The sequence below is a fragment of the Notamacropus eugenii genome, chromosome 5, assembly GCF_028372415.1.
Source record: "Notamacropus eugenii isolate mMacEug1 chromosome 5, mMacEug1.pri_v2, whole genome shotgun sequence".
In the NCBI taxonomy this organism is placed as follows: Eukaryota; Metazoa; Chordata; class Mammalia; order Diprotodontia; family Macropodidae; genus Notamacropus; species Notamacropus eugenii.
Genome location: NC_092876.1, coordinates 3,861,047 through 3,872,372, shown reverse-complemented (window position 1 = coordinate 3,872,372; position 11,326 = coordinate 3,861,047). Strand labels below are relative to the sequence as shown.

The following is an 11,326-nucleotide window of genomic DNA, read 5'->3' as shown; positions in this document are numbered from 1 at the left end:
GAGAGCCAGCATAGGACCTGTAGCTGCAAGTCTGGGTTCTTAGGCCAGAGCCTGGGCCAGTGTGGTCTACTCTGATCCCAGGACTGGCCTTGAGATGCCGCTGGGCCCCCTGGAACCTCTTGTTTTCTAGTAACCTTCGGATCACACCTCTTCTTTGTCTGGGGACTTTGGTGGCCCTCGAGGGGAGATTGGAGGATTCCTTCATGACTCTGTTTTCCTTCTTCAGCTGGACTGCCTCAAGACTCTGTCCATCACCAAGAAAGGAGCATGGAGAAACAAGAGGGATTGACTTCAGGCTTCCGAGCAGCCAAATCCTCGGTGAGTTGGGGTTTGCCCTGTCTAGACCAAGCCCCTTGTTCTGGGCCCTTACTAACAGTGCCAAGGGGGCACCGTGGTAGATAGAGCACCAGGCCAGGAGTTGGCAAGATCTGAGTTCAAATCCAGGCTCTGTAGCTTCTAACTGGGCCACCCTGGGCAAGTCCCTTCACCTTTGCCTGCCTCAGTTTACTTCTCTGTAACACAGGGCCAGTAATAGCCTCTCCCTCCTGTGCCTGTGGTGAGGGTAAAAGGTGATAATACACAGAACATGCTCGGTAAATGCACGCTGTTACCGTTAGACAGGTCAAACGGGAGCTTGAAGAATTCTTTGCCAAAGTCTTAGGCAGTTTTTAGCATTCTCCTGATTTTTACTATTTGGTTCTATGTCAACAGCATGAGGCTATCATTTTAAAAATCTTTTCTTGCCATGTTTTGTTTTTTACATCACCTCCACTTCTCAGCATGTCCTTCCTCCTCTCCTAGCTGGAGAGCCATTCTGAGGAAAGAATGAGAAAGGGCAGAAGGAAATACAAGATCCTGCTGAAGCCCAACAGCGGGTGCCATCCTCTCTCCATGGACACACACTTTTGCAAAGAAGAGCCTGAGAGCCGCGCCCCTGCTGTTCCCTCTAGTCGGGCACGTTGAACTCCCTTTGGTGTATCAGCGTTAGCATCATGTTTGCATTCATAGGAATCTCTCCAGGTTTCCCTGCGTGCTAAAGTTGGTTTTTATTGATATCTTCTCTTTTTACATTGCGTAAGGTTCCCTTTATGATCCCCTTCCAACTTCTCACGGAGCCCAGTGGCCTAGTGGGTAGAACACAGGACTTGTAGGGCATGAAGACCTGAGTTCAAATCCTGCCTCAGACATTTTTTAGCTGCGTGACCATAGGCAAATCACTCAACCCCCGCTGCGTTGTAGCTAAGTTTTCCTGGCCTTCTGTGTATTCATCAGGATTCTTGTGTCTTACGGCCCAGTAAGGTTCCATTGCCGTCACGTCTCCTGTATCCTTTGGTCATCGTTTCTCGTGTTGCCTTTCCCCAGGTGGGGATCAGAATCTACCTTGTTCCCACTTCTTTGCTACCACAACGTTTCTGTAGTTGCCGGACCTTTCTTTTTCAATCCTTGGCTTCCTGGGGGGTGTGCTTTTTGGATCAAAGGGTACAGACAGGGCCTTGGGGCCTGTTCCCAGGGCAACCTCGCTGGCTTCTTCTGTTCTCTGCTTTCTGTTCTACTTGCTGCCAACACCCGCCCCCCTGCCTTGAGGAGATGCTTTCACATATTTTGCCAGGATACTTTAAGGATTCCACCCTTTTCCCTTGTTTGGCCTTTGTGGCCCGCTGTACACACTCGCGTTCTCTGAAGTCCTTCCCAGATCCTTGATTATGGGTCAGCAGTCATGTCTGCCACTTTTGTCAGCATTCCCATCGTAGTTCATCTGCTCCTGGTGACTTGAATTCATTGAGAAGAGCTCATGGTTGCCTGTCTGCTCTCTGACCGTGCATTTCTGTTCCTTGCTCCTCAGTTTCGCTCTGTCCTCCCAAGGGCTTAGGGCTAAATTGTTGAAGATCATTTTCCTTGAAAGAGAAAACAAATCAATGTTAAAGTTGACTATCGCAGCCTCCTCCCTGTGGCCCATTTTCAGAGTCTGTCTTGTCATAGGCCACCAGATCTTGGCGTCACCAGCCTGTTTTTACAGGGTCAGTGGGTTCTATCGTCTTCACCACAGTGATTGACCCTTGCCACATCGGGTCCCTTTTACATCTTATTTCCTCTCCTCTGCATCCACATGTCATCCGTTTCAGTAGCTCCTTGCGTGTCCTTCTCCTTGGAATCACTTGTGCTCTTGCTTCAGAACTAATTTGTTTAAGAGTTTCTCATCCATCTTGGGCCAGCTTCCCCTGCTCATTTGGCAGGAGGAGAACTCTTTTCTGATGTTCTTGGAAATCTGCCCTCCTCCAGTCGAAGGTGAGTCTCAGGGGGCACCTGGATTCCCTCTCTCCTTGGTATTGGTCCCATCAGGCCCAGAAGAGCTCCCCGCTTAGGGTTTCCTCCACCTGAGTCACCTTGGCTGTGCCAGCAGAGAATCCAGAGTGAGAATCTTCCCTCTCGAGAGTCTACAGAATTGTTCTACAATTCCAGGTCAGTGATATCTCCCCTGGCACTCCTTTAATTCTCCCTTTTGCCCAGCATATCAGTCGGTAGAGCAGTCAGCCTTCGTTAAGTTTCTGCTAGGGCCCACGCAGTGGAATACAAAAAAAAAAAATGAAACTGTCCCTGCTCTCTGCAGAGTGATAACATGTACATGAATAAAAAATCAGAACCAGAACTAATCACAGCAGAGCAAGGCAGTGGAAATATAAAGCCACTGAACAAGGGTAATGGATGAGGAAAGGCACATGTTGTTGAGGGGATCAAGAAGGACTTCCTGTAGAAGGTGGTGCCCCAACTTTGTCTGTCCTGAAGGAAGACAGTGAACTCCAGGGCCGAGGCAGGAGACGAGGTGCCTGCCGTGAGGAGCAGAGAGAGGCCCAGTTTGACTGAAGGTAGAATTCAGCCTGGAGAGAAGTGAGTGACGAGGCTAGAAAGAAGGCTTGGAGACATGCTGTGAACAACTGGAAAAGCTGGTGGAGGGCTTTTTGATCTTCAAGATCGCTGGGTCCAGAGAGCTTTGTGGAGCAGAGGAGTAACATGGCCGGATTTCAGCCTTAGAAAAGTCACTTGGTTTTCGGTGAACACCTATCTATTTTCTCTCTTCCCCCTTCGGCTCTTAAACTCACTCCATCTGCCCCAGCAAAAAAAAGAAAAAGAGCTTTTATAAGAAATATGGATAGCCAGGCACAGCGTATTCCTCATTTGGCTGTGCTTTCCCAAGTTCAAAGCCTCTGGGTGAGCTGGGGGCTTGTCCGTGGCCATGCGTGATTTGGAACTGCGTCTCAGATCTTGCAAGACTGGCTTTTTGCTATAATGTCTTATTATTGCCTCACTCGTTCACCTTCTAATCTTTTCGTTTTTCATCAGTTTATACAGGTCATACCGGCTTTCTCTGAAACTGTTCCCTTCGTTATTTCTTTGGAAAATGTCTTTTAAATTTTCTTTCTGTTTTTGCGTTTTAAAATGTTTTTATGGATCTTTTGTTTTTTGTATCATCACGCTTTTCCCCAGTATCCCTTCCCCCCCTCCTCCCAGAAAGCCATCTCATCTAACCAAAAAGTGTTTTTTAAAGACAAAAGGAAACAGGAAAACAAGAGGAAGAAGATCAGTACAATTGCTCAGTACGGTGAAAAAGTCTGGAGACACGCGCAGCGGTCAGCACCTGTGGACCTCCCACCTCTCTGGAAGGGTAGGTGGGAAGCATCCTCTTAGACTTGTTCTTTCTAGCCGTGCTTATTACTCATAGTTCTGCAGCATTCATTCGATGGTTTTGCGTATAGTATTTTTTCTGCGTTTCTTTTATTATTTAAATATTTCCATATTTAAATTGCTGCAGTTACTGTGTATATTTTTTTCTTGGCTTTGTTTCTTTGAGTCCCCATCAGCTCATAGAGATCTTTCCACACTTCTCCATTTTTCACATGAATCGCTCCTTACAGCACACTAGTGTTCTGTCTCGTCCCACAGTTGGTTAGCCCTTCCCCTCCTGATGGGCATCGCTCCTCGGCTTTCACACAAGTGCTGCTCTGAATATTCTGGAGCACATGGGGACTTTTCTCTCATCAGTGACTTCCTTGGGGTATAAGCCCAGTGAAGGAGTCTGGTTCAGAGAATGTGAACTTTCTTTTCTCAATTCCACATTGTTTTGCAAAATGGCTGTACCGCTTCACAGCTCCACCAGCAGTGTGCCAGTGTGCCTATCTTCCCACAACCTCTCCAACACTGACTGGTGTTGTTGCTTATCACTTTTACCGATTTGTGGAGTAGGAGTTGAAGCTTCAGTGCTGTTTTGATGTGCACTTCTCTGATTTGTTAATTGGAGCATGTTTTCCTCATGCTTGCGAATCCTTTGAAGTCCCTCTTTTGAGAACTTTTGAGAACTGCTTGCTCCTGTCTTTGGAGGAATGGCTCAGTCTCATGTTTCTTCGTTGTTTATATACCTTGGATACCAAAACCTTATCAGATAAATTTGATGTATTTTGTTCCCATTCGACCCCCTCTTTCTTATCCCAGGTGCTTTGATGTTGTCTCTGCACGACCTTCCATGTCATGTGATGGAAGTTGTGCTCCAACCATTTTAACTTTGGTGGTTGCCTCTAGCTCTCGTTTGTTTATGAATACGTCTCGTGTTTGTAGCTAGGGGTGGTGTAGGACTTGCTTTTCTTCTGTTTTTTTGCAGTGTGAACTTAATATGAAGGTCACATATCAGTTTAGAATGTATTGTGGAATGGGGGGTAGCATGTTGGTCTAAGTCTAATTTCTGCCTGACTGCTTTATAGTTTTCTCAGCAGTTTTGAACAAATAAGAAATTTTTTTCCCTAGGTAATTGATCCTTTCCATTTTATCAAACACTGGGTTATCTAGTTCCATTATTTCCAATTGTCCTTTGCCTGGGCTGTTCCACTGATCTGTTCTTTATTAAGCAGCAAGTTTAGATGACTGCTGCTTTCTAATATAATTTGAGGCCTAGAAATGATCTCCCCTTTGTATTCCTACCTCTTTTTATCATTTCCCTTGATAGTCCAACTCAGGGGTGGGGAACCTGCAGCCTTAAGGCCACTGAATCTTTGGATTCAGTCAAAAGGCTACACTTAAGGATTTACAAGGCCACAGGTTCCCCACCCCGGTCAAAATATTTTATTTTTTCAAATGAATTTTGTTACTATTTTATCAAGTTCTATAAAGTTTCTGATAGCGTGGTAGATAGAGTACTGGGCCTGGAGTCAGAAAGACCTGAGTTCAAATCCAGCCTCGGGCACTTAATAGCTGTGGGACCCTAGGCAAGTCACTTCACCCTGTTTGCCTCAGTTTCATCAGCTATAAAATGGGGATCACAACAGTGCTTCCTTCCCAAGGGTGCCATGAGGTTGCCAAAGCACTTAGGGGAGGGCCTGCTAGTTGTTGTTGTGGCTAATATTGTTATACAGAAGTGCAGCTGAATTTGTAGCCTACGAGTTTACCGAAGCTGCCTGCCAACCTATAACTTTATTCTTGGTGCCTTTTCTTTCACTTGTCTTATTGCTAGCGTTTGTAGAACTATATTAAATAAGAGTGAGGCTGGTGGCTGTCCTTGCTTTACTATCATGTTATTGTGAAATGTTGTGCTGTATCCCCAAGGCATCTGAGCTTGCTTCTAGCTTTGGATGGCTGCTTTTCTTTTCTTTTACAAAGGGCCCTCTGAGTTGTACTTATTTTCTGCATCTATTGGAATTATCCTGTCGTTAGCTACAAAAGGGTTAGTGCTATTAAGGGTAAATGGATCGGGGAGGGGTTTTTTAAGGATGAGGGGAGCGTGGGCATATTTGTAGGGAGTGGGAAATCAGTCGAGGCTGCTTCGGCAAGTCATTTGGGAGAGGGCAAAGATGAGTGAGTATCATAGTAGGCAAGAGAGGACAGAAGAGATAGGGTGGAATGGGAGCCCGTGTTCAGGTAGAGGGATTTGCTTTGACAAGAGAAGGGCCACTTTTTCATGTGTGTATGGCAGAGCAGAAGGCACCTGGGTGACATGGAATAAGGAAGGGGAGGGGAAAAGTCCAAGGCAGGGTCTCAGCTGAGAGAGTGAGGGCCAGGGTGCCTTTGTTCTCTTAGGGGACTTGAGGAGAGGGATGACAAGGTCAGAGGGAGAGCCAGTGAATCAGGGAGGCCTCAAAGGGTTCCCTGGCAACAGTGAGGGTGGAGAAGGGGCCATGTAACATCAATTGGCAGTGAACTCTGAGAGGAAAAGTGCCACTGGGGCCTAGCGAGTCCTAGCAGGGGTTGCAGTGTAGAGGAGAGTGCTTATTGGAACTGGCTCACCAACAGAGCCCTATGAAGGGAATGGAGGAGAGTGGCCTAAGAAAGGACTTGAGGGGTTGAGGGACTGGGGGTCATGGTGAGGTTGAAGAATATGGTCAGGATTAATAAGACAAAGGGAATGAAGGAATGGCACAATGGGCTGTCACAGCTGAGCGTAATGGCAAGATGAAAGATGACCCTCTCTGTGTGTGGCTGAGGGGGGTTTGTGAGAGTATCCGTAGGCATGTCAGAGACCCCTGGTCTAAGAGCTGGGGTTGGCAAACTGAGAAAGGCCTTGGGCCAGCTGCTAAACTCTGAGGAAGGAGAGAGAGTGCCAAGGGCTCTCTCAGGAATACTGAAGGAATCTTGCTTCGATGATACATGTGAACCCCAAAGAAGATGGGATAAAGTCTGGAAGAGTCTGTGGGGATCTAGGAGCATTCTGACTCCTCCCATCATGACAAGTGGTAGTGACTCAGGCCCAAATCCAGCCCAGGAGAGTAGGAGGGAGATGTCCAATCATGCAGTCTCCATGCTTCAGGTGGCTCTGTGGAGGCAGGATGGGGAGTCAGGAAGACTTGAATTCCAGTCCCATCTCAGACACTTACATGCTGGCTGGGCAAGTCATTTAACTTCCCTCTGTCCCATTTTTCTCAACTATAATATAGTGTTAACTGTAGCACCTGCCTGGTGGGATTGACCCAACCCTTGGAGTCCTTTTTACCTGAGTGATGGTACAAAAGGTAAAACATGACTACAAAGATTAGCTTGTCTGACGTTCAGCTTTTACAACACTGATGACCCAGCCCATCACTGAGGGGCTGAGGCAAACATCCGCAGCACTCAGGCTGAAGGACGAAGTACAATCATGCCTCCACAGAAACTGTGGAGTAGGACTGAATGCTGTTAGAAAGTGAACTAGCTTTGGGTCCAGCTAGTGACTTCAGTGGTCGTCTGAAATTTTTAGAATGACTTTCAATGAACGTTCTCCTGGAATTTCTAGTAAATTAAATTGGATTTATCATCTGTTTGATATGCCTTCCATTTCTCTGATTGTTAGATTGAAAGGAAATGGAGAAGAAAATGTAATTGCCTTGAATTTTGGACTACAAAAGCCATTCAGAAATGAAAGCCTTATACATTTGTTGCTAAAAATAAGAAAAGCACTATTTCTCTTTTATCTCTTATCTAGTGAAAAAAAAACACTTGTAAAATTTTCCTGCCATTTTCTAGCACATTTTTGTATATTTTCATTTTATTCTTGTTCAAAATAGGAACCCAGAGAGTCACAACATATTTTTTTGTTGTTAAAGTGAGTTTGAGAAGCAAAAAATGTTGTGAACCATTGAGGTACAGTATATCATGATAAAAATGTTCAGAAGCCTAGGACCACACCTGAATCTTTGCTTTTTCACTTCTAAATTTGATCCTTTGAATCTTTATTCTCTTTCAAAGCTCAGTTTACTCCCTTTTGAGCAGTTTCGTTGGTCATGTCACAAACCCACTTTCAGTTGACTCCAAGCTGGATGCTGTCGTTTGTTTTATATTATTTGCATTTCGTAACGTCTCTCCCTTATTCCCTATTTTTAGCGAGTCCATCGTTGTATTTGTTTCATTTTATTTTATTATGTTCTTTTGTGAGGTACTCAGGGGAAGGCCCAGGGTCGCAAAGCTAGGAAGTGTCAAATGTGAGCTCAGGTCTTCCTGACTCCAGGCTGGTGCTGTATTCACTGCTTCACCTCAATAGAGAAGACAGTCCAGCCAAACAGACACAGTAATTGTCTTTGAGAAGGTTTGGAAAGTGCCCCCCCCTCTGAAAATCAGGGGATGCAGGTCCAGGCCTTGTTGTCTTCTTACTGTTCTCCCCCCACACACCCTGTCCTCTTTCTCTTTGTTCCCTTTCCTGCTGGTTTATTTTGCCTGCCTTTGTCTCCCGGGTGGGAACGTCCTCCTCTCCCCCTTCTCTCGGTGCGTTTGTGTGTGTTGTGGAGGTGCCCGGGCACTGGGTTTGTAAGTTCCTCTTAGGCTTGAGCATTCCTTACTTACTCGTTTATCTTCTCAACTCGAATACAACCAGACAGTGAGGGTGTTTGCCCGTGAGCTGGAGGTCATGGAGGTCAGGAGGAACCATCACTCTCTGGACAGCTTGCTTTTCCTTTCAAGTCTCTTAATGCTGGGCTGGCCTTTGTTCTGGAGCCTCAGAGCTGGTTTTCCTTGCATTTTTCTGCTTAATAATCATTTAGAGCCTTTTTTCACATGTTTCTTGATAGTGCTTCCTTTGAAAACTGCTGATTTCCATCCTTCAGCCATTTGGGTAATGCCTCAAACTCTTATAAATTTGAATCTGTTTCTTACATGTCTTGGATATGAAACTTTTATCGGAGAAATTTGCTTCAATTATTCCCCCTCACCTACTATCAGTCAAAAAGTCAAAAGCACCTACTATGTGTTAGGCTCTAGGAATGCAAAGAAAGGCAAAGCCAATCCCTGTTGTCAAGGAGCTCATAGACTCCAGTGGAGATGCATGAAAATAACCATGTACAGATGAGCTACTGGATAAATTGGTGATAATTAAGGGAGGGGAGGCATGAGTGGTAAGGAGGAGCAGGAAGAGCAGTGAGTTGAAGCTGAACCTTGAAGGAAGCTAGGAGGTGAGATCAGTGAGAAGAGAATTCCAGGCATGGAGGACCCAGCTGGTGAAAAATATGAGGAAAGAGGCTGGGAAATGAAGCATCTTCTTGGTGGAACAGCCAGGAGGCCCAGACTGCTGGATCAACAAGTACATTTTGGGGAACAAGGTGGAATAACACTGGAAAGGGAGGAGAAGATGGATTATAAAGGGTCTTGAATGCCAAATACAGCTTTTCGTATATGCTCCTGGAGGCTGTAGGCATAGTCACTGTCTTTATCGAGTTGGGGGGGGACAGTGAGATGATCAGACCTGTGTTTTAGGAAGAGCACCTTTGGTGGCTGAGTGAAGGACAGATCAGAATGGGGAGAGAGTGAAGGTAGGCAGACCTCCCAGCAGCTGTTGCTGTAGTCCAGGTGTGAGGCAAGCAGCAGTTTGAGAGCAGTGACAGAGCAGAGAAGGGGGCATATTTAAGAGATGGTGAGAGAGTGAGAGCCTGAGGGACCAGGAGGAGACTGTTGCCCTAGACAGTAACAGGGAAGGTAGCAGCAAGTGAGAATTTAGGGGGAAAGATGAGTTCTATTTTGGACATGTTGAATTTAAGGTGTCTACTGGACATCCAGTTTGAGATTGGAGATTAGGGCTTGATGGATTCGAGAATAATCAATGTAGAAATGATGATTGAATCCATGATAGCTAATGAGATTACTGTAAAGGCAACCACACTGGCATATCCAGGATGCCTGCTAGCCCAGGTTCTTGGATCTGCTTTACTAGGAAAGAGAGCTGTTTAAAGGGTCAACAATCCTTTTTAATTACATAAGTTACATTTAATTACGTTTAAATACATTAATTAAATTACATGTAATTACAGAACATATGAACAGAGAATTAAAGACCAACAGACAGGGTTCTACTGCCTGAATCAATGCAGTATTGCTATGTACTTTACATGCACCCCTGGATCAAGAGAGCCTTTCCCTTGAGCAGGCGGAGGGAGGAAGGGGGTGTCCAAACGTAGGCTGCTCAGTCTCAACCAGGTAATCACAAGATCCTTCTCATAAGTGAGCCCCCAAAGTAAAAGATTGACTCAGAGTGAGTAGGCACAAAACCTGCATGACTCAGCACAGCTGTGAGCTCTCGGGTTCAAAGGAGATTGAGTCTTCAGATGCTCACAATTTAGCCTGAGCCTGGGAAACCGAACTCCAAAAAGAAAAAGAAATTCCATTTTGTTTGCTGTTACAATGACCAAGTGGGAAGTATAAAGGACCCAGAACAGAATCCCCTTCAATTAGTGGCCATGACTTGGATAAAGCTCTAGCAAAGATAGAAGGAGAAATAGGAGAGAGTAGTGTGCTGGAAATCTAGTGGGAAGAGTGTCCCAGAGAGGGCGATCAATAGTTTCAGAGGTTTCAGAGAGATAGGGCAAGAAGGCCAGTGAAAAGGTGTGGAGTCAGGAGGTGAAGGGCCCCCTGCTGGCGGAGTGCACAGAGGTGAGGAGAGGAGAAGACTGGAGGCAGGCTTTAAGACCTTGGGGTTAGGAGGGAATCTCCGGAGTTTATCAAAGGGGAGGGGATGGTGGTGACAAGGTTGGACCTTGGCTGCACTGGCTGCATTGGTTTTGTTTGTGCAAAAGTCTTTTTGATTTTATATCATCAAAGTTGTCCTTTTTGTCATCTTTGATGCTTGCATCCCTTGTTTGTTCCCTTATCCAGAGATCGAAAAGGTACACTTCTTTGTGCTTCTAATTAATGGTGTCATCCTCGTATTTCTCGGTCATGGATCTGTTTGGATCGTACCTTGGTATTCAGTGTGAAATAATTGTTGTGTACATAATTTCTGCTTTTTCATCTGGTAATATTTACCTCAGTAGCTGAGGTCTTGGGGTTTATGGAGCATTGGGCTGTTAAGTTTGCCTCATTATCTTGTATACGTATTCTCTTCCACTGATTGAGCTCCCTTTTTAAATAATACCCAGTGGTTTTTGATGAGTGCCGCTGTAGCGTATGGCTTCGGATCCGGTCCGGCTGTGCCGTCGTCGGGCTGGTGCTGATAGGCACCCTTGCATCTCACATGCTGTTGTTGGAAAGGCCTCAGCTTTCCTCCATCGGTTGTAGCGTCACGCTTTGCCTCATATGTGACGTACCAGGTTACCAGAAAGTCCATTCGTTCCTATGCTTTCTAGTGGAGACAGTTTCTACTTGGTTTTGTAACTGAGAGTTTGGGGTTCGTTGCTTTTCTGGTTATTTACTTGTAGTCTGGATTCATCAATTTGTTCTTGCTTCCCTTTTGTTGATGAAAATGTTTGGAGGTAGAAAGCAGTACTAAAGAAGTAAAGACAGAAAGCCAGTAAACGACTGCTTTCGGTGTATTCCACAAGCTTTGTGATGTTGTTTTCTTTAGCACAATTTCCCATTATTTGTTCCAGAACCCACTGATTCTTTAAGGTTA

The 11,326-nt window shown here is 45.5% G+C and overlaps 1 protein-coding gene across 1 annotated transcript in view; it reads left to right on the top strand.

The window, feature by feature from the left end:
• Positions 1–328: 328 nt before the first annotated feature.
• The window catches only part of LOC140508183 (uncharacterized), a 79,550-nt gene continuing 68,552 nt past the window's right edge, over positions 329–11,326 (top strand). The window contains 1 exon segment of the mRNA XM_072615961.1: positions 329–3,661. Within this exon segment, the coding sequence (XP_072472062.1) occupies positions 3,398–3,661 (264 nt within the window). The 5' untranslated portion in view covers positions 329–3,397.